The sequence below is a fragment of the Pediculus humanus genome, genomic scaffold (genome assembly GCF_000006295.1).
Source record: "Pediculus humanus corporis 1103172107430 genomic scaffold, whole genome shotgun sequence".
NCBI lineage: Eukaryota > Metazoa > Arthropoda > Insecta > Psocodea > Pediculidae > Pediculus > Pediculus humanus.
In genome coordinates, this window is record NW_002987052.1 from 56,349 (window position 1) to 75,110 (window position 18,762).

At 25.5% G+C, this 18,762-nt stretch overlaps 5 protein-coding genes across 5 annotated transcripts; 3 read left to right on the forward strand and 2 right to left on the reverse strand.

Moving 5' to 3' along the window:
- Nucleotides 1-3,812: 3,812 nt before the first annotated feature.
- On the reverse strand, nucleotides 3,813-4,791 carry Phum_PHUM079890 (uncharacterized protein; the record flags this gene model as incomplete). The annotated part of the gene is made up of 3 exons (XM_002423647.1): nucleotides 3,813-3,852; nucleotides 3,879-4,620; nucleotides 4,758-4,791. The coding sequence occupies 3 exons, from the start codon at nucleotides 4,789-4,791 to the stop codon at nucleotides 3,813-3,815; spliced, it is 816 nt and encodes a 271-aa protein (XP_002423692.1).
- A 779-nt stretch (nucleotides 4,792-5,570) lies between these two features.
- Phum_PHUM079900 (adenosine 3'-phospho 5'-phosphosulfate transporter, putative) lies at nucleotides 5,571-7,674 on the forward strand (the record flags this gene model as incomplete). The annotated part of the gene is made up of 8 exons (XM_002423648.1): nucleotides 5,571-5,623; nucleotides 5,845-6,010; nucleotides 6,053-6,077; nucleotides 6,174-6,367; nucleotides 6,453-6,677; nucleotides 6,849-7,214; nucleotides 7,300-7,425; nucleotides 7,501-7,674. 8 exons carry the CDS (start codon nucleotides 5,571-5,573, stop codon nucleotides 7,672-7,674), a joined length of 1,329 nt encoding a protein of 442 aa, XP_002423693.1.
- A 186-nt stretch (nucleotides 7,675-7,860) lies between these two features.
- Nucleotides 7,861-8,271, reverse strand: Phum_PHUM079910 (uncharacterized protein; the record flags this gene model as incomplete). Its single annotated transcript, XM_002423649.1, has 1 exon — nucleotides 7,861-8,271. One exon carries the CDS (start codon nucleotides 8,269-8,271, stop codon nucleotides 7,861-7,863), a length of 411 nt encoding a protein of 136 aa, XP_002423694.1.
- Nucleotides 8,272-8,750: 479 nt separating this feature from the next.
- Nucleotides 8,751-12,511, forward strand: Phum_PHUM079920 (exocyst complex component sec3, putative; the record flags this gene model as incomplete). Its single annotated transcript, XM_002423650.1, has 12 exons — nucleotides 8,751-8,897; nucleotides 9,174-9,402; nucleotides 9,537-9,700; nucleotides 9,783-10,010; nucleotides 10,092-10,334; nucleotides 10,416-10,764; nucleotides 10,851-11,014; nucleotides 11,128-11,321; nucleotides 11,405-11,769; nucleotides 11,859-12,004; nucleotides 12,083-12,277; nucleotides 12,359-12,511. The coding sequence occupies 12 exons, from the start codon at nucleotides 8,751-8,753 to the stop codon at nucleotides 12,509-12,511; spliced, it is 2,577 nt and encodes an 858-aa protein (XP_002423695.1).
- A 657-nt stretch (nucleotides 12,512-13,168) lies between these two features.
- Phum_PHUM079930 (phosphorylase B kinase alpha, kpb1, putative) lies at nucleotides 13,169-18,724 on the forward strand (the record flags this gene model as incomplete). The annotated part of the gene is made up of 22 exons (XM_002423651.1): nucleotides 13,169-13,246; nucleotides 13,328-13,486; nucleotides 13,573-13,789; nucleotides 13,864-13,946; nucleotides 14,073-14,264; nucleotides 14,452-14,640; nucleotides 14,743-14,895; nucleotides 14,980-15,153; nucleotides 15,248-15,461; nucleotides 15,569-15,826; nucleotides 15,903-16,081; nucleotides 16,164-16,317; nucleotides 16,397-16,543; nucleotides 16,597-16,785; nucleotides 16,867-17,039; nucleotides 17,120-17,332; nucleotides 17,479-17,617; nucleotides 17,716-17,768; nucleotides 17,844-18,008; nucleotides 18,103-18,156; nucleotides 18,233-18,436; nucleotides 18,506-18,724. 22 exons carry the CDS (start codon nucleotides 13,169-13,171, stop codon nucleotides 18,722-18,724), a joined length of 3,606 nt encoding a protein of 1,201 aa, XP_002423696.1.
- Between the last annotated feature and the right edge of the window lie 38 nt (nucleotides 18,725-18,762).

Genomic DNA, 18,762 nt, shown 5'->3' on the forward strand with positions numbered 1-18,762 from the left:
TTATTATTATTATTATTATTATTATTATTATTATTATTATTATTCATTGAATAATCCGTTATATGCTAAGCCTTTTTAAAATCGTCCTTATATATTATCATCATCATCATCATTATCATCATCCTGACTTTGATATACAAACCCCCCCGGGTTTTGTTAAAAAAGGGGGGGGAAAAAAAAAAAAATTGTAGGGGGGTTGACAAAAGGACTTTTTAAACCGTTTTCACGTCCGGGGGGGGGTATGGGGGGGGGGGGGGGGGTGGGTGTTTTGTATGTTTTCAATGGGAAAAAGAGTTTGTAAAAAGGGGGAAAGGGGGGGGGAAAAAAAAACAATTTTAATAGGAATTTTTTTTTTTTCCTGTTGTTTTTTTTTTCACATTTTTTTTTTTTTTTTTTTTTAAATGAAAAATAATAATAATAATAATTTTAATAAAACGTTTTTTTTTTTTTTTTATTATTTGAATTAGTTGATGAAACGAACGCTTTAAATGTTACCAATATTTTATTATTATTATTATTATTATTATTATTATTATTTTCTACTTTAAAAAAAAAAAAAAAAATTCAAACTCTTTTTCGAATGAATAAAATGAAAAACAAAAAGAATTTTACGAGTGAATAATTTTTTTTTTTTTTTTTAATTAAACGACAGAATTTTAATTTTGTATCGTCAAATGGAAGGTGGGGAGGGAGGGGACGGGACGGGGAAACAACGAGAAAAAGGATTTTTTTTTTTTTAAGTAATAATAATAAAAAAAAATGAAATAAATGTTTTACTATCATGCATTTATCTATCTACCTACGTCTTTATCGATTGTTTTCAATTAATAATAATAATAATAATAATAATAATAATAATAATAATATTAATAATAATAATAAATGTGTATTTAAATATTTAAAACAGGCCATATTAATTTTTTAAATAATAATAGCGATAATAATAATAATAATAATAATAATGAAACATAATTAAAATAGGTGTTGTAAGAAAAGTTTTATTAACAAATTCTAGTCAATAAGATATCTTTTTATTTTATTAATTTTTTTTTTTTTTAAATGACTACGGAAAAGCTTACTGGGGGGAGGGAAGGGGAGTGGCGAGTAGGAGGAGGAGGGGCGTGGTGAGGAGAAGTAGGAGGAGGTGGAGGGGGCGTGGCGAGGTTTAAGCAGAAAATTTTTAAATAAAATAAATTATAAAAAATTCCTTTTTCTCTGACTTTTCATTTTTGAAATGAATTTCGCATGTTTACAAATCAATTGATTATCAAATGTGTGCGTGTGTGCGTGGGTGCGCGTGTACATAAATATATATATGTAAGTCGATGTTAAAAACAAATTGTTTTTTTTTTTTATTATTATTTTGGTTCCCTTTTGAATTTTGTTTGAATTTTTTTAGTACAAAAAAAAAAAAAAAAGAAAAGAAAATGCAATCATTAATTCACGTGACGAATTCGTTGAATTTTTGTTTTTCTTTTGGTTTTTCTTTTTTTTTTTTTTTTTTTTTTTTTTTGGTTTTCTTTTAGATTTTTCTTTTTAAAATCAAATGTTTATGTCTTCGATTTAAGAGCGCGTTCAAATATATATTTAAATAAAAAGAAATAATAATAATAATAATTAAAAATTATTTACTATTTGAAAAAAAAAAATGTCAATTTTAGAAGATGAGACGAAACAGGAATAACCGTTTTTATATGGTGCCTTGTGATTTGTATTGTAATTACTACTACTATTATTATTATTATCATTGTTTTTTATCATTATCATTATTATTATTTTTTATTTTTACTTTTTTTTCTATCGGTTAAAATGATCGGAATAAATTGAATAGCATGTTAATGAAATTTTTTTTTTTTTTTTTTTTTTTTTATCTAAAATAAAAAATATTCAAAAAAAATTTAAGTGTGTGTAGGTGTGCGTGTGTGCGTGCGTGCGTGACACGCATCTCTTGCGTGTCGTAAAAAACATATATATATATGTATGTAAATTTTAATTATTCAAATTGGACGCGATTAACATTATTATTATTATTATTACTAAAGACTTTTTTTAATCGATGATAAATTTCAATTTTTTTTTTTTTGGGGGGGGGGGAGGGGGAAATTAATGTGTTATGTAATCATCATTAGAGAGAGAGAGAGAGAGAGAGAAATTTTTTTCTTTTAAAATCGGCGGTACGTGCAAAAATAATAATAATAATAATAATGTTTTATTTTTATGTATTATCGATCACGTAGAAATTTGTATATGTTAAAAACTAAAAAGTCAATCAATCAATCGATCGATCGATCGATCGATCGGTCTCTTTTCAATCGGATTTTCCTCTTTTTCTTTTTGACTTTTTATATAAAAATCGTTATTCTATCTATTACGTGTAATTAATTGTAATATTTTAATGTTAATAAAATTGTATATATATATAAAAAAAAAAAAAGTTCTAATGAGAAGCTTTCGAATATAAAGGTGTGCGTGTGAATGCGTGGGTGCGTGTATACGTGTAAGTATGTGTATATTCATATAAGTCGTCGTGCTCTAAAAAAAAAAAAAAAAAAAATCTATCTTCTTTAAAATAATAATAATAATAATATAATTAAAAAGCCGAAATAATCGATTGGGCTCAAACTTTTTTTTTGTTATTATTTATGTACATAAGGAAGAAAACAAAAAAAGGGCATTTAAACGTTAAATGTCATCATTATCATTTTGTTTTAAATTTAATTTAATTATGTAATTATCATCATGATTGATTTTCACCGATTTATATATATATATATATATATATATATATATATATATATATATATATATATATATATATCTTAAATGTTTGTACAAAAAAAATTAAATTAAATGATGAATCCTTCTTTAAACATAAATAAATAAAATGGAAAACTTAATTAAATAATTTTAATTTTTTACATTTCCCCCCCCCCAAAAAAAAACTTGATAAATTTTAATGAATAATAATAATAATAATAATAATAATAATAATTTTTTTCTTTTTTTTCTTTGTTTAAAAAGTGGTGCAATGTTTTAGGCAAATAAAAAATAAATTAATAATTGATATAATCAAATACATAAATTTTTTTTTTTTTATTATTATTATCGGTTGTGATGATGATTTATGTATGACTTTTTTTTTTTATTATTGAGAGGTTGACGTATGTTATTGTTATCATTATCATTTTTTTTTTAAAATAAGTTTTTGTTTGTCTTGTTTTGTTTTGTTTTGTTTTGCTTCTTTTTTTTTTTTTTTTAATAATCTGAATTAAAAAAAAAAAAACGTCACAATTAAGTTTCATAAAATAATATAATTAATTTTCTTCTATCTTAACTTCCAATATATATATATATATATATATATATATATATATATATATAAATATTTTTTTTTTTTCGTTGTGTATATTCATGATAAATTAGTTTAAAATAAAACATAATTAGAATGAAATAAAATTTTAATGTATATAAATAAATAACATGATGGTTTGTTTTTTTTTTTTTATCTAATTTTTTTTTTCTTCTTTTTTTAACCATTTAACACATAAATTATTTATTTAATTTTAATATTGTTTTGTGATACTATGAATTTATAATTATTTTTATTTATCATTCAAATTTAAAAAAAAAAAAAAAAAAAACAGGTAAATATAAATTAATAGTTTATTATTTAAATTTTATATTATTATTATTATTACAGGTTTGATAAATAATTCAAAACTAATTTTATTTATTTATTAATTTTTTATGAATAAGCTGATACTTTTTTTTCAGTTTCAATACTATCATCAACCTTTTTATCTTTAACAGGATCAATTTTCTTGGGAATTGATAAGTCGATTCCTTTGATTTCTAAATATGGCTTAATGTCTAATAACATTAGACAGGCTAATTTAAATTCTGGTGCTTCTGAAATGCCTTCAAGAGTTAGTGTTTTTAAATTTTCAAAACGATGTAAAGAAGGGATTCCCCTGTGAGTGATATTGGTACAAAAACTAATATCTAAATCCTCAATTTGATTTTGAAATTCATTTGTAATCCAATCTAAACACCAATCATTTATTTCTTTAAGTCCTTTGAGTGACAACGATTTTAAATATTCTAGTTGACAAATATTTTGTAATCCTTCAAAACACAAATTTGTTTTTTCAGCATTAATGGCTTCGACAAAATATCCTGGAGAATAAACGCTCGGCAATAATGAACTCTCTTTTAAACTAATCCAATTTTTTTGCCCTTTAAATTTAACAATTCCTCCTCGAGAAATGATAAAATGAGCAGCTGCTAAATCAGGTTTTAAAATAGCTTTCCTTCCTGGTAAATATTGTTGAAGAAGGACTTGCCTTCTCATTTTTCTTTTTTTCATTAAATATATTACATCATCAATATTTTTTGGAAAAGCATTTAGCCTGTATAATTGTTTTAAAAAACTAGTCATATCATCTATTTGATTGTAGAATTTATTTTCCCTCAGAACTTTTGATACTTCATATTTTTCTGACCAAACTTTGGTTTGTAATGAATTTTCATTATGGTCTTCAAGATAATTATCAATTTCATTTTTTTCCTTTAAACTTGTATCATTATTCGACTTGCTTGGCTTTGATGAATTATCATTAACTTCAAATATTTCGTTGGGCTTTTTGGAGCAATAACTCTTTGAGCAACTGACAACAAAAATTTTATATACATTTTTTTTTTTTTTGACAACTAGTTTTTTACCAATTCAGTAGAAATTGTAAAATAAAAAAGCTCACCTAAGTTTATTGTAACCATAAATATTTTTTCCATGTTTATATATATTTATTGATATTTTCTGTAAATGTGTCATTATAGAATTCCTATTATTTTTATTACTATCAAAAGGGGAAACTTAAATAGTTTAAAAACACTGAATTGTAACAATGGATGTCCTACTACGTAGAGTATCTTCTGCTAGTAAAAATTTTTTACTCTATGACTACTATGTGTCATTGAGCTATAAACGGTTTTGTTGACGATTTACAAAAATGGCGTGAAAATTTTTTTTATGAATGAATTAACTTGCGTTTTAAGTATTTTTGAAAGCCAAATAAAAAAAAAAAAAAATGGGAAAATTTTCTCCAGATTTTGTAATTTTGTAAGTAACTATTAAATTGTCACTTATTTTTTAAATTAACATTTATAATTGTTTTAAAAAATGACGAACAATTAAACTTTATTATTTTCAATCAATAATTCATTACACCTAATTAAAGTAATTGTTTGAATTAATTACGGTTGAGTAATTTTAAATATTGAAAATTAAAATTAATAAAATTTTTGTTTCGTGACGTAAATTTTAATTTAATTTTATGTTATGTTTTTTTAAAATTTTATATTGAATTTAAAAATGTTATGTCGGAAATTACAGTTAATATTTACGTAGCAAAAAATATCAGTCAGATTTTTTAATGAACGTGTTAAGTACTTTTTTTAATTTTTGAAAAAACGTAATCGAATCGTAAAAATTTATTATTAAAAAGCTTAACCAGCCATAAAACTTTATTTATTTTACCCTTAATACAATTGTTAAATATATATTGTTTAAAATGTTTTTATCTAAACAAATATTTGATGCATTTAACTTATTAACCGCAATAAAGTTATTTAGCGTAATGAATAAAATTTAATTCGAGTTTTACATTTAAAAAAAAATCCACTTTTTAAGTATGTTAATTAATTATTTTATTTTTGTAACAACTCTTATTAATTTTTAATGAAATATAATAGCATTCAATTTCATTCAAAAGTGTTTTAAAAAAATTTCAAAATTATAATTTACAATCATTTTATAAGTAAAAGACTTTTTCTTTTTTTTTACAGAATAATTATTTTAGGAAGTTTGATTGTTATTTATATAACAACACAGTTATTTAAAAAGGCATTCGAAGAATCATCCAATGAAGTCAATTCAAGTTTAAATATTTCAAATAATTTTAATAATAGCTGGATATTTAGATTGATACTTAATCTTCTAGGATATGCTACAGTATTTATTCCTGGATATATAATATTTAAATTTGTTAAAAAGACTAAATATTTAGAAAAGTTTTCAGGTGTTAATTTTAAAAAAAAAATATATCTAAATTTTTTTTTAAAATTTTTTTTGTCGTCATTCAAAAAATTATAAAAAATAATTTTAATTTAAATAGGGTCGGGGCTCATAGGTAATATTGTAAAATTATGTTTTGTTCATTCTGATAATGATAGAATCACAGAAAGTGCAGGACAAGTTTCACTACAAAAAACTGTTTTCCAAGAAGCATTAACTTTAATTTTTTGTTTTTCTATGTTACAATTAACTTATTTAACATGGGGAATCCTTCAAGAAAAAGTCATGACTCAGGTGAAAATAAAAAATTGTTTTGAAATTTTACCTTACAAAATTTTAAATCATTTTATGATTTTGTAAAAATTTTTTTTAATTTTAGGAGTATGTTGATTCTTCCGGAAATAAAGATCACTTTACCGATTCTCAATTTCTAGTCTTTATTAATAGAATTTTAGCTTTCGGAATCTCAGGTTCTTATCTTCTTTTTACTAATCAGCATCATTCTTCTGTACCTATGTACAAATATATATTTTGCTCATTTTCTAATATCATGAGCTCTTGGTGTCAGTATGAGTCATTAAAATTCATTAGTTTTCCTACACAGGTATGAAGTATAAATTTTTAAAAAAAATTATGAAGTTTTCTGAATTTTACTAACAATAAAAAATTTTTATTTTATTTAATTTTTATTCGTTCGAAATAGAAATACGAAGAAGGTTTTAAATTTAATTTTTAATTAAATAAATTGTTAAAGGAATTGGTTTTTTTTTTTTAGGTTTTAGCCAAAGCCTCTAAGATAATCCCAGTTATGATGATGGGAAAATTAGTTTCTAGAAAGAAATATGAATATTATGAATATGTAACTGCTGTTCTTATCTCTATTGGTATGACATTTTTTATGCTAGGAAGTAAAGAAAATAAGGCACATGACAATGTCACCACGTTCTCAGGAATCATTTTATTAGCAGCTTATTTAATATTTGATAGTTTCACATCGAATTGGCAAGGAGTTCTCTTTAGTCAATTTCACATGAGTTCTGTTCAAATGATGTGTGGAGTTAATTTATTTTCTTGCCTATTTACAACTGTTTCCCTTATACAACAAGGGGGTTTCATTCCTTCTATACATTTTATGATAAATGTAATTTCTTATATTAAACATTATTATAATGTTTAAGTTTAAATATTTTATATTATTCTTTTCTTTATTTATTTATTTATTACAGTATCATAAATTTATGTTTGACTGTTTGTTATTATCCATTTGCTCTGCTGCAGGTCAGCTATTTATTTTTTACACTATATCAAATTTTGGAGCCGTTGTTTTTGTTATTATTATGACAATCAGACAGGTAAGGATTTCATTACAAACATTTATTTTATTCTCATCAATTGTTTATAGTAATGAAATTTTTTATTTATTTTAGGGTTTAGCTATATTATTATCTTGTCTTATTTATCATCATAACATAAGCCCACTTGGAATATTAGGAATATTTCTCGTTTTTATATCAGTATTTTTAAGAATATATTGCAACCAAAGATTAAAAGCAATTAATAGAAAAAGGAATTTATTGGTTAACAATGTAAATAAAGTCTAAAAATTATCTGAGGGACTTCCATTAAATAATTAATAGTTTATAGCTACTATAATATAAGTTTTATTAATTATATTTATTTATATTATTGTTACATTAATCAATTTTTATTCACATAAAAACTGTAAATTATTTTTTTTTGAAATAAATACTAAACTTATTTTAAATTAATGTCATCATGACACACTTTTAATAGACTCCAGCTTTACAAAATCTTAAAAGACAAATAATAGCAAAGCAAAATTCTATTCCTTGCAGAGACAATTGTATGCCGCATAATATACTTTCGATTCTTAGTACGTAGGTTTGCCAGAGAAGAAAATAAAGAATTCCCAAAACTGAAGGTATTGTCAATAAAATTGAAATTAAAACCCCTAATGATTGTTCTGTTAAATTTCCTTTATGTCCCATAAATATTCTAATCGTTTCGGTACAACTTAAAAATATCATTATTAATGATTCTGACATTAAAACACCTGTAGGATATGGAAGATTAATTATTTTAAATATGCCAATGCAAATTTCAGCGATTATAAATATGCAAAAATAATATGAATTTAAATAAAGCAATATTTCAAAGCCTAGTGAAGAACTGCCCATTTTTATTTGTTTAAAAATAATATTTTATTTCATTGTTGTAAATAACATGGTTCTTTATAGTTGATTCCATATGTAAAATCTAAAAAAATATTTTGAATTAATTTCATAATGAAAATATAATTTTACACAAACAGTTATAATTATTTTTGCTTAATATCTAAAATTATAATTTTAATACTTGCAACATAATAAAAATTTTTGATGCAGGAGAGTAGTGAACCACAGTTTGGAATTAATTTCATCAATAAAAAGTTTTTGAAATTTAGGAGTTTTTGTAAAATTTAAAAAAAGAAAAAACTTTTTATCATTTTAAAAAATTTTTTAAAAATATTATTATTTATACAAAACTTTGTTGCCTAGCAATATTTGAGTTGCAGGGAAATTTTATTCATTCTTACTTGTTTATTATGAAGCTTTTAAATACATTACTTTAGTTTCGTATATAATATTATTCTTTTTTATGTTTATTTACTAAAATAATGGCAACGATTCGACATACATTGCAACGTGAGGTATTAAATCCTGCAGAAGAAAGACTTCTTGCCGTTTGTCATGTCAATAAAGTTTATAAGAAAAAAAAGTCTAGTTTTTTATGCTTAGTAGTGTCTTGTGTCACTCCAATATCAGTAACAATTCATCAGGCAAGTAAAATTATATTGGAACAAAATACTTGTTAAGCAAATAAATTTAAATACCTGTTTATTAAATTTTTTAAAAGTACTTTAAAGACTTAAAAACAATTTTTAAAATAACTTTTTTTAGTTTAATTAATTTTAAACAAAACTTTTTGATTTTTATCAATTAATTATTGATATAATTTTATTTCATTTATATTTCAGATTAAAAAAAATGATAAAAATGTTTATAAAAATAAAAGAAAGTGGTTGTTGAGTGATTTAAAGGTAGTGGATGGGAAAAACAATGATTTAGAAACGCATGAATTTGATTTACATTTTGATAAGGTTTATAAATGGTTTGCGATTAATTTACAAGAAAGGCAAAATTTTATAATGCAATTGTGGAAGTATTGCTGTAGGCATTTACCTAAAGAAAAACCTAATTTTGAAAATATACCAAATGATTGGTTAATTGATATGTCTTCGCCTAAAAAAGATAGTCCAATATTAGAAGGTAGGAGTAAAAATTTTTTGCTTTTACTCAAAAATATTTTGGTCTTAACTACTTTACTATTAGATTTTCTCTTTTATATAAAAAAATATGGCTTAATGTGAGAAAAAATTGTCCTCATTCTTTAAATATTTTAGGAATTGAATTAGATGAAGAGGAAAATTTAATTGAAGAATATCAAGCTATAACTGAAAGTGAAGAAAGAGATTTGGATTTGTTAATGTCCTCTTGCCAGACGGCCATAAGTAATGCAGAAGCATTTATGGAAAATTTAGCCAAAGACCTTTCTCTTCTCGATGGGGTATTGTTTATATACGAATAAGAATTTTCAATAAAAATAAAAAACTTTATAAATAAAATTTAATTTAGGGAAAATTTTACAGGAAAATGTATACAGTGTTTTATCATCTGGACAAAAAGTAGAAAATTTAATGATTAAATTAGAAGAAGCTATTACGGAAGCTGAAAAAGTAGAAGAACAATTAGATTGTTATGATGAAATTTTGAGACACATCAGAGATACTATGGAGGAAATGGAAGAGAAAAATTTACTAATTGAAGTGGCAAATAAAAATAATCAAAAGTTATTAGTTGATTTAGAAAATATTATAGTAAGTCATTTAAATTTGTATACATTTGTTTAATAATTTCTTATTTGTCATAATTTTCATGTTGTAATATCCATTTTTCAGAGTCAACTAGATTTGTCACAGAAACATCAAAATGCATTAATTGAAGCAGATTTAACAACTCCCACAGGTTTAAAAGAAGCCATCGCAGCTGGAAAAGCATTGATTGCAGCAATGAATGCCGAAATACATCCGGCACTTGTCAGAATGCAAGCTGTTCAAGATCAGAGAAAAAGATTTGAAAAGTGTAAAATTAAATTTTCCCAAACCATAACTAGATATCTCAATAACTTATTTATTCATTTGGTAATTGATAAAACATTATAATTGATTTTTTTTGAAAATTTTACTCAGAATTATTAATTTTTTTATATTTTTTGTTTTCAGAGTAATGATTCCGGTGAGAATTCAATTTCTTCCTCTGGAGAACTAACTTTACCAAATCGTAATTCCATACACAAAGAATTAGAAATTTATACAGAATTGATACATTGGTGCAAAGCTATGGATCGTAAAGCTTATTTAGCTTTAATTAAGGTTTATATATCATCATTAAATAAATTATATGATAGAGATATAAAAAACTTTTTCGAAGAAGCAAGACAGAAAATAAATAGCGGGAAAGATAGAAAAGTTAGAGGAAATGAATCTAAAGAAGATTTAGCTGGAAAAATTAAGCAACAAGCTCAGAGTTTGAGTGCAAGTGCTAAATATCCTGCTAACACAAACCTTTTAGGTAAGAGATATTTATTTAATTTTTTTTGTTTTTTTTGTTTTTTTTTTTTTTTTTGCATTTAATATTTATTTTCACTTGTTTTAAAGGCGTAGAAAAAGAACAGTGGAATCAAGAAATAGATGAAAGTGAAAGATTAAGATTTGATGAATATTTTGAAAAAGCTTTAACCGAATTAGAATTGGTTTGTCTTAACGAACAAAATTTTTGCATTTCATTTTTCCAATTAGACGTAATTAGTCCAACCACAAAGGTAAAACTTTAATAATTATTTACATACTTTATGCAATTGCAAAAGAAAAAAAAATTTTTTTTTTTTAAATGAGTAATTAATTATAAATAAAATGTTTGCTTTTTATTTACAAGAACACACAAACAACTTTAGATGCTGGCTTTTTAGAATCCCGTGACGAATACGATTCGGGATCGGGATTATTACCGACGAAAAAAATAGAAAAACAAATAAATGAAGAAGTGAGAAAAATGATGGGAGATTTATTTCACACATTAGAATCAGAACTGACTAGTTTTTTTAATTATTACGAAAAATTAGATGGATAGTACGTAATTATTTCAAGTATAAACTAAAAAGTTAAGAGTGAGATAATGTTTTTCTTTTTTTTCCTTTTTTTTTTTTTTCCAGTTACTGCATGCATGCTCTCGTTAGACTAACGCAACACGTCATGTCTGCCCAAGACACGGAATCATTTTTAAGTAAAACATACGGATCCATATTGGTATTAGTTAAACGATGTTACGATAAATTTATGATAGCCAATTTGAGATCCATCGAAGAAATGAAACCGAATAAGAAAACGAAATGTGGAATTCTACCATTCGTGTCGAATTTCGACGAATTTGCAAGAACTGCTCAATCGATTTTCAAAACAACCGAAAGAAGAGGAGATTTAGACAAATGGTATATAAAATTAATGGCGGCAATGTTTGATGCCATTCCGAGAATAGCATCGGAACATTTGAAAACTCCTCAAGAAGTTGTTAAAATGGGTAACGGTTTTTTTTTTTTTTTTGTTATTTTGCATCGTTTCTTTTAAGTACTTGATCTTTTATAAAACTTTTACGATTTTAAATTTTAGAAAATTTTCATCACATTCACGATCTTTTATCTCAGTTAAAAATTGGAGTTCTCGATAGTTATAGAAAAGAAGCTAAATTAAAATATAACGAAGCTTTAAAGAATTACGTGACACAGTATTTTGGACGTCCTTTGGAAAAATTAAATGTAAAACAAAATCAGACGTAATTTTACTTAATTTAATTACTTTAATTTTATGTATCGATGCTTTTTGTTGCATTTCAGCTGTTTTTCGAAGGAGTTGAAGCAAAAGTTGCACAGGGAGTTAAAGAATCTGAAATAAGTTATCAAATGGCTTTTAGTAAAGAACAATTAAGAAAAGTTATAAATGCTTATCCTTCGAGAGAAGTCAAAAAGGGTTTGGAAAATCTTTATAGAAAAGTAGAAAAGCATTTAAGCGAGGATGAAAATCTTTTACAAGTGAGAATTTTTTATGTTTTTTTTTTTATTAATTTTCAAAATTTTTCTTTTTTCTTAAAAAATTTTTTTTTTCACATTCAGGTGGTATGGAGAGCAATGCAAGAAGAATTCATTCAGCAATATAAATATTTAGAAGATTTTATACAAAGATGTTATCCCGGCTCAATGATCACTTTAGAATTTTCAATAAAAAACATTTTGGAATTTTTTTCAGAAATAGCTCAGTCTCATTAATAAAATAACTTTTACAGTATTAAAAACTAAAATGACTCATTTTCAATATTGTTATACAATATTAATTAAATAACTTAATTATTATTTTATATAAAATATATTATTAATTCGAGAACAAATTTTATATATTAGTTAAAGATTTTTATTTGTATTTATTTATAGATAAAATTTTGTAATATGATTTATTTATAATGAGAAATAATGTAGAATATTATATAAATAATATTTATTTATTTATCTGTTATTAAATTTGTTTTTAACCGTTTAATTTTTTAATATTTTTCACTTGTTATTTTTAGGAAGTTGACTACATTACTGGATTTAAAAGGTCCGTAAAAAGTTAATGTTTAAATTAAAGTAAGTAAATTAGTAAAATTAAATAATAATATACGAAAAATATTAAGTAGAAAATAAATTTTTACGATTTAATTTGAGTTAATTCTTAAAAAAAAAAAGGAAATCAATTGATTAATGATGTTGTTTGAATAATAGCATTCAAGTAATTTAAGCCCGTTATTAATTTAAAAAAGACAGCAGACGACATGAATTATTTCTTAATTTTTTGTAACTTAGCCAAAGAAATTATTTAGTTATTAATCAAATTTTCATAAGAGTGAGTTTAGTAAAGTTTATTTAGAAAAAAAAAAAGAAAAAAAAATGAAAAGTCGTAATAATTTTGGAATTCGACTCGAATACTATCAACGAATGGTACAAAATGTCATTATGATACATCAGGTACTATTTACACTTGTGTCAAAAATTTTTTGAGAATGATATTAATGGAAAATTTTTTAATTTTTACATAAATTATTTTAGAACCCAGTTACCGGTTTGTTTCCTGCCAGTCCAGACAATAATCACGCTTGGATAAGGGATAATGTTTATTGTATAATGGCTGTGTGGGGATTATCAATGGCATATAATAAAATTGCTGATGCTGATGAAGACAGGGCCACCACTTATGAACTAAAGCAAGTAAGAAATTTTTGTAGTTTAGAATTTTGTTGTTGTCTGTCATTTAAATTATTAAACGATTTAATTTTTATTTTAAAATATTGTAGAGCTGTGTCAAATTAATGAGAGGTTTACTCAGTGCCATGATGCAACAGAAAGATAAGGTTGAAAAATTTAAATGTACTCAAAATCCGTGTGATTCATTGCATGCTAAATTTAGTTCAGCAACAGGTCAACCTGTAGTAAAAGATGATGAATGGGGTCATCTTCAAATTGATGCCATTTCTTTATATTTGTTAGTTTTGGCTCAAATGACAGCTTCTGGTAAATCTCCTAAAATCTCTAAAATCATATTGTAAAATTTTTAATGTTCTCGAATGAAACATTCCTTTTTTCAGGTCTTCAGATAATATTTAATCTTGATGAAGTTGCTTTCATTCAAAACTTAGTATTTTATGTAGAATCAGCCTATTGCATTCCTGTAAGTACAATTTATTGAGAAATTTATGTAATAAATCCTTCTTTATCATAAAAAAAAATAACATTTTAGAATTTTTAGAAAATCGTTAAATTACTTTAATAGTAAATTATAGACATTTTCATTTAGGATTATGGAATTTGGGAAAGAGGAGATAAAGCTAATCATGGTTTGCCTGAACTCAATGCTAGTTCTGTCGGAATGGCAAAGGCAGCTTTAGAATCAATGAATGAACTTGATCTTTTTGGAGCTAGAGGTGGTCCTTGTTCAATCATTCATGTTCTCGCTGATGAAGCTCAAAAATGTCATGCTGTTCTTCAGGTAAATTTAATGAATATTTTTCAATTTTAAAATCTTAAAAAATTATCTTACTGGAAAAAGAGACTAAATAGATTTCTGATTTCTTTTAAATTTACAAAAAGGAAAAAATAGGTAAATTTTTCAAATTTTTTTGATATTTTGATCTAGATTTTATGGTTTTAGAAGAAGAAGAATTTAAATGTTTCAGTCTATGCTTCCTAGGGAATCCAATTCAAAGGAAATAGATTCTAGCCTTCTTGCTGTTATCAGCTTTCCAGCGTTTGCAGTTGACGATTCTAATCTTATTCAAACAACAAGAAATACAATAATATCTAAACTTCAAGGGCATTATGGATGTAAAAGGTTTCTCAGGGATGGGCACAAAACTCCAAGAGAAGTAAGTTGAAAGTATTATTTATTTTAGTTTATAATAGCTTATAAGCACAAATTGGCTACTTTTAAAAAAATTATCATTCATTCATCGAGTGACTTTTTACAGGATCCAAACAGGTTGTACTACGAGCCTTGGGAATTAAGGATGTTTGAAAATATCGAGTGTGAATGGCCTCTATTTTTTTGTTATTTTATAATAGATTCTTGTTTTCAAGGCAATAAAGAATTATCTCTTAAATATTCAGAAAAATTGGAAGAGGTAAAAATTACGACTATTAATTCAAAATAAATTTATATAGGAAACTCGAATGCTAATATTAATAAGACACATTTTTAATTCTAGGTATTAATTTCCTCTGATAATGACATCAAGTACGTGCCTGAATTATATGCTGTTCAACATGACAATGTAGCTGCAGAATATGAAAATCCTGGAAGTCAAATTAGAATTCCAAAAGGTCGTTGTCCCTTTTTATGGGCTCAGTCTTTGTATATATTAGGAAAACTTTTACAAGAGGTATTTAATTATACTTTTTAAAAACTTCTTTTTTTTTAAATTTAATTATTTCATTTACTATAGTAACCTTTTTTTTATTGTTATCGTTATGTAGAATTTTTTGGCAATCGGAGAATTAGATCCCTTAAACAGAAGATTATGCTCCGAAAAAAAACCAGATGTTGTTGTACAAGTGGTAGTTTTGGCTGAAGATGAAACCATAAGAAATATGTTGCTTGTTCACGATATTCATCTTCAAACCGTTGAAGAAGTTTTGCCTATCGAAATTCAACCTGCCAGGGTTCTCAGCCATTTATTCACTTACCTTGGTAAGCATTGCTTTTTTTTTTATTTCCCTGTAATAAGTTGTAAACAATCCATTTTCTTTTCTTCCATCATCACTTTAAAATTATGAATGTATTTATTAATTTTTTAGGAAGAAATAAAAAATTAGGTTTATCCGGGCGAAGATCACGAGACGTCGGAATTTTGAGTACATCTAAACTGTATTCTCTAAATGATCGAATAATAGCATTCACACCTCAAAAAATTGATTCAACTCATTTTTACATAGCTTCGGATCACGAACTTATGATTGATATTTTTAAATCTGAAATTAATTTTTTAAAATCGAGTTGGCAAAATATGTTGGGCAGACCATTAGTAATACTAAATCTAAAAAATATTCATTTGGGTAACTACCGATTTTGGTAATTAATTTTTAACTCTGTTTGATTGTACCTTAAAAAGTTTTTTATTTTACTCTTCAGATAAAGGTAAAATACCTTTAGGAATGGTTACAACTATTAAAAAACTAAAGTCGGGTTATATTAACGGTACCCGAGTAGCTTTTGGAAATCTAAATGAATTTCTTACCACATCAAATATCACGAATTTGAGTTTTTTAGGTAGTCAAGAAGAAGGATATCCTGATAGATTAGATCCCGATGTAAGTTACCAAGTTAAATCTTTTGAATTTATAATAGGACAGGAGGTTTATTTTTTATAATTAATTTTTTTTTTTTTTGAAGGTTGAAAAATATTTAGAAGAACATTTAAATAAAAAAATAACTAAATCTATACTGAATCCAACTACTAAGAGTATGTCGAAAGGTGATAAATTTATGAAAAGAAAAATAAGCGTTAAAGGAGCCATTAAAAAAACTCGATCGATCACTGTTGAACGTAAGTAAAAAAAAAAATGTTTATACTATTTATGAAAAACACATGAGAAAAGATTTAAGATTTGTTTAAATATTTTTAGCTGATTCTCTCGGTTTACAAATGGATGAATGTTTGGTACCCCGAAGATCATCTTTAAAAGACATTGGTAATTCGGAAAATTTTTCGAAGGAAGAAGGACCAAAACGTAGTTCTTCACCGGAAGAAGTGAGTCAGGAATGGAAAGTCGGTCCCTCGGTTGGTCACGTTAGGTATACATGAATATTAATCATTGTTTCTTAGATATTTTAAAAATAAAATTATTAAATCGTAATCGACTTGTTGCTTTCTTAAGATTGATGTCTGAAACGCAATATGCAGATACCGAAGTCGAAGAATTGTTAACAATGTTGAAAGAAACAGAAAATTTAGAAGAAGAAGGAGATATTTTACAGTATTTAGTCGATACGCAAGGTCTTCAATTCAGTACAGGTATATTTATTTTCTTGAATTTGTTTTTTTTTTTTTTTTTTTTTCGAATTAAAATTGAATATTTTTTTTTTTTTTTTTGAGGGGTAACTCAAAATGGTAAAATCGTTACCGTCAAGGATTTATTAAAGACTCTGTACGTGAAAGCTTGCGAACAAAAATTGTGGGGCCTCGTGAGGCATACGGCTGGAGTTCTCGGAAAACGTTCGGATGATTTGGCAAAATCTGTGACTGATTTAGTTGTGAGGCAAAAACAAGTGAGTAAAACCCACAAAAAGATTTTATTATTTTCGTTAATTGTTACGATAATTTTCAGTAAGAGGATTTTTACATTTAGGTGACAATTGGAATGCCGCCTGTGAGCGAACAAACAATTACGGGAGCTATTCCAGATTTAGAATTGCGACAATTAATACATCAGGCTTACGGGGATGACCAAAGCAGTTCTATGTTAACCCAAGAACTAATCGTTTATTTAGCCGTGTTTATTCGTACTGAACCACAATTATTTTTGGAAATGCTGCGGCTTCGAGTCGGCCTGATAATACAGGTTAATTTTTTTTTTTTCATTTCTTTTTCATTGAGACCATTCGTAAGTGTAGAATGAATTAAAAAAGATGCGTTCCGGGTCCTAAAACTTAATACTACCTGAAAACAAAAACTACTACAAAAATATATACATATTTAAAATTTTAGGTAATGGCGGCTGAATTGTCAAGAAGTTTAAGTTGCAGCGGAGACGAAGCATCGGAACATTTATTAAATTTATCACCGTTCGAAATGAAAAATTTACTCCATCATATTTTAAGTGGAAAAGAATTCGCATTGACGAGTGGTAATTTTTTTTAATAAAAAAAAAAATAAATTTGAATCAAAACCGATTTTTTTTTTAAAGTAAAATTTTACAAATTTAATGTTTTTCTCTCTTTCTAGTTGGAAGAGGAAACTATTCGATTATTAGCTGTAAATCTAGTAGAGTCAGTAAAGTAAGTTTTTGCAATTATTTTCTTTCTTTTAATTTGATTTTTTTTTTTTGTACTAAAAATGGAAACGAATTTTAGAAAAGTCAAATAGGATTATCATTATCTGGCGTCAGTTCGGAAAATGATGATGATGAACGTTCGGAAGATCGTCAAGGACAATGGCTGAGAAGAAGAAGATTGGACGGAGCTTTAAACAGAGTTCCTAGAAATTTTTATCCTCAAGTTTGGTCAGTTCTCGAAAAGGTAATTATATTTTTTACGCGAACCTGAAATTCGATTAAATCCATAGATTTAATTAACGTAGATTATTTTTTTTTTTTGTTATTTTGTTTTCCAGTGTCAAGGTTTGGCCATCGAGGGACGATTACTTCCTCAAAATTTAACGCAAGAGGTAGTTGTAGCACTTTTTATTTAATTTTTTAAAGTTTAGTCGAAATGAGTTGCAATAAATATTCTTTCGTTTAAAGATGACTTCGGGAGAGCTTAAATTTGCTCTGGCGGTAGAAACTGCTTTAAATTCAATTCCACAACCTGAATATAGGCAACTCATGGTCGAAGCATTAATGGTTTTAACCCTAATCACCGAGCACAATGCCATTAAATGCTTGGGTGGTATCATTGCTGTAGATCAACTTGTTCACAAAGCTAATGCCATGTTTTTACAAGATCAGGTATTGCATAAGTGTTACATTAATAATCTTATATGATTTTCACATTTAAAAAAATGATTCATCTTTTAGATTAAAGTTGGTGGAGATGCTACACTTTGTTGTGCCAAACGGGGAGATACAAGACAAAATGATAGTTTAGTCTGTGGTGGTGCCGCGTATATTTGTCAGCATTTTTATGATAGTGCTCCGAGTGGAAGTTATGGCACCATGACATACATAACAAAAGCTGTAGCCTTATTAATCAAGTCTTTACCTGATGATCAAGTTTTAGATTGTTCTATTTGTTAAGCCAGCCAGTTATTTTAATACTAGTCAATGTCTATCCA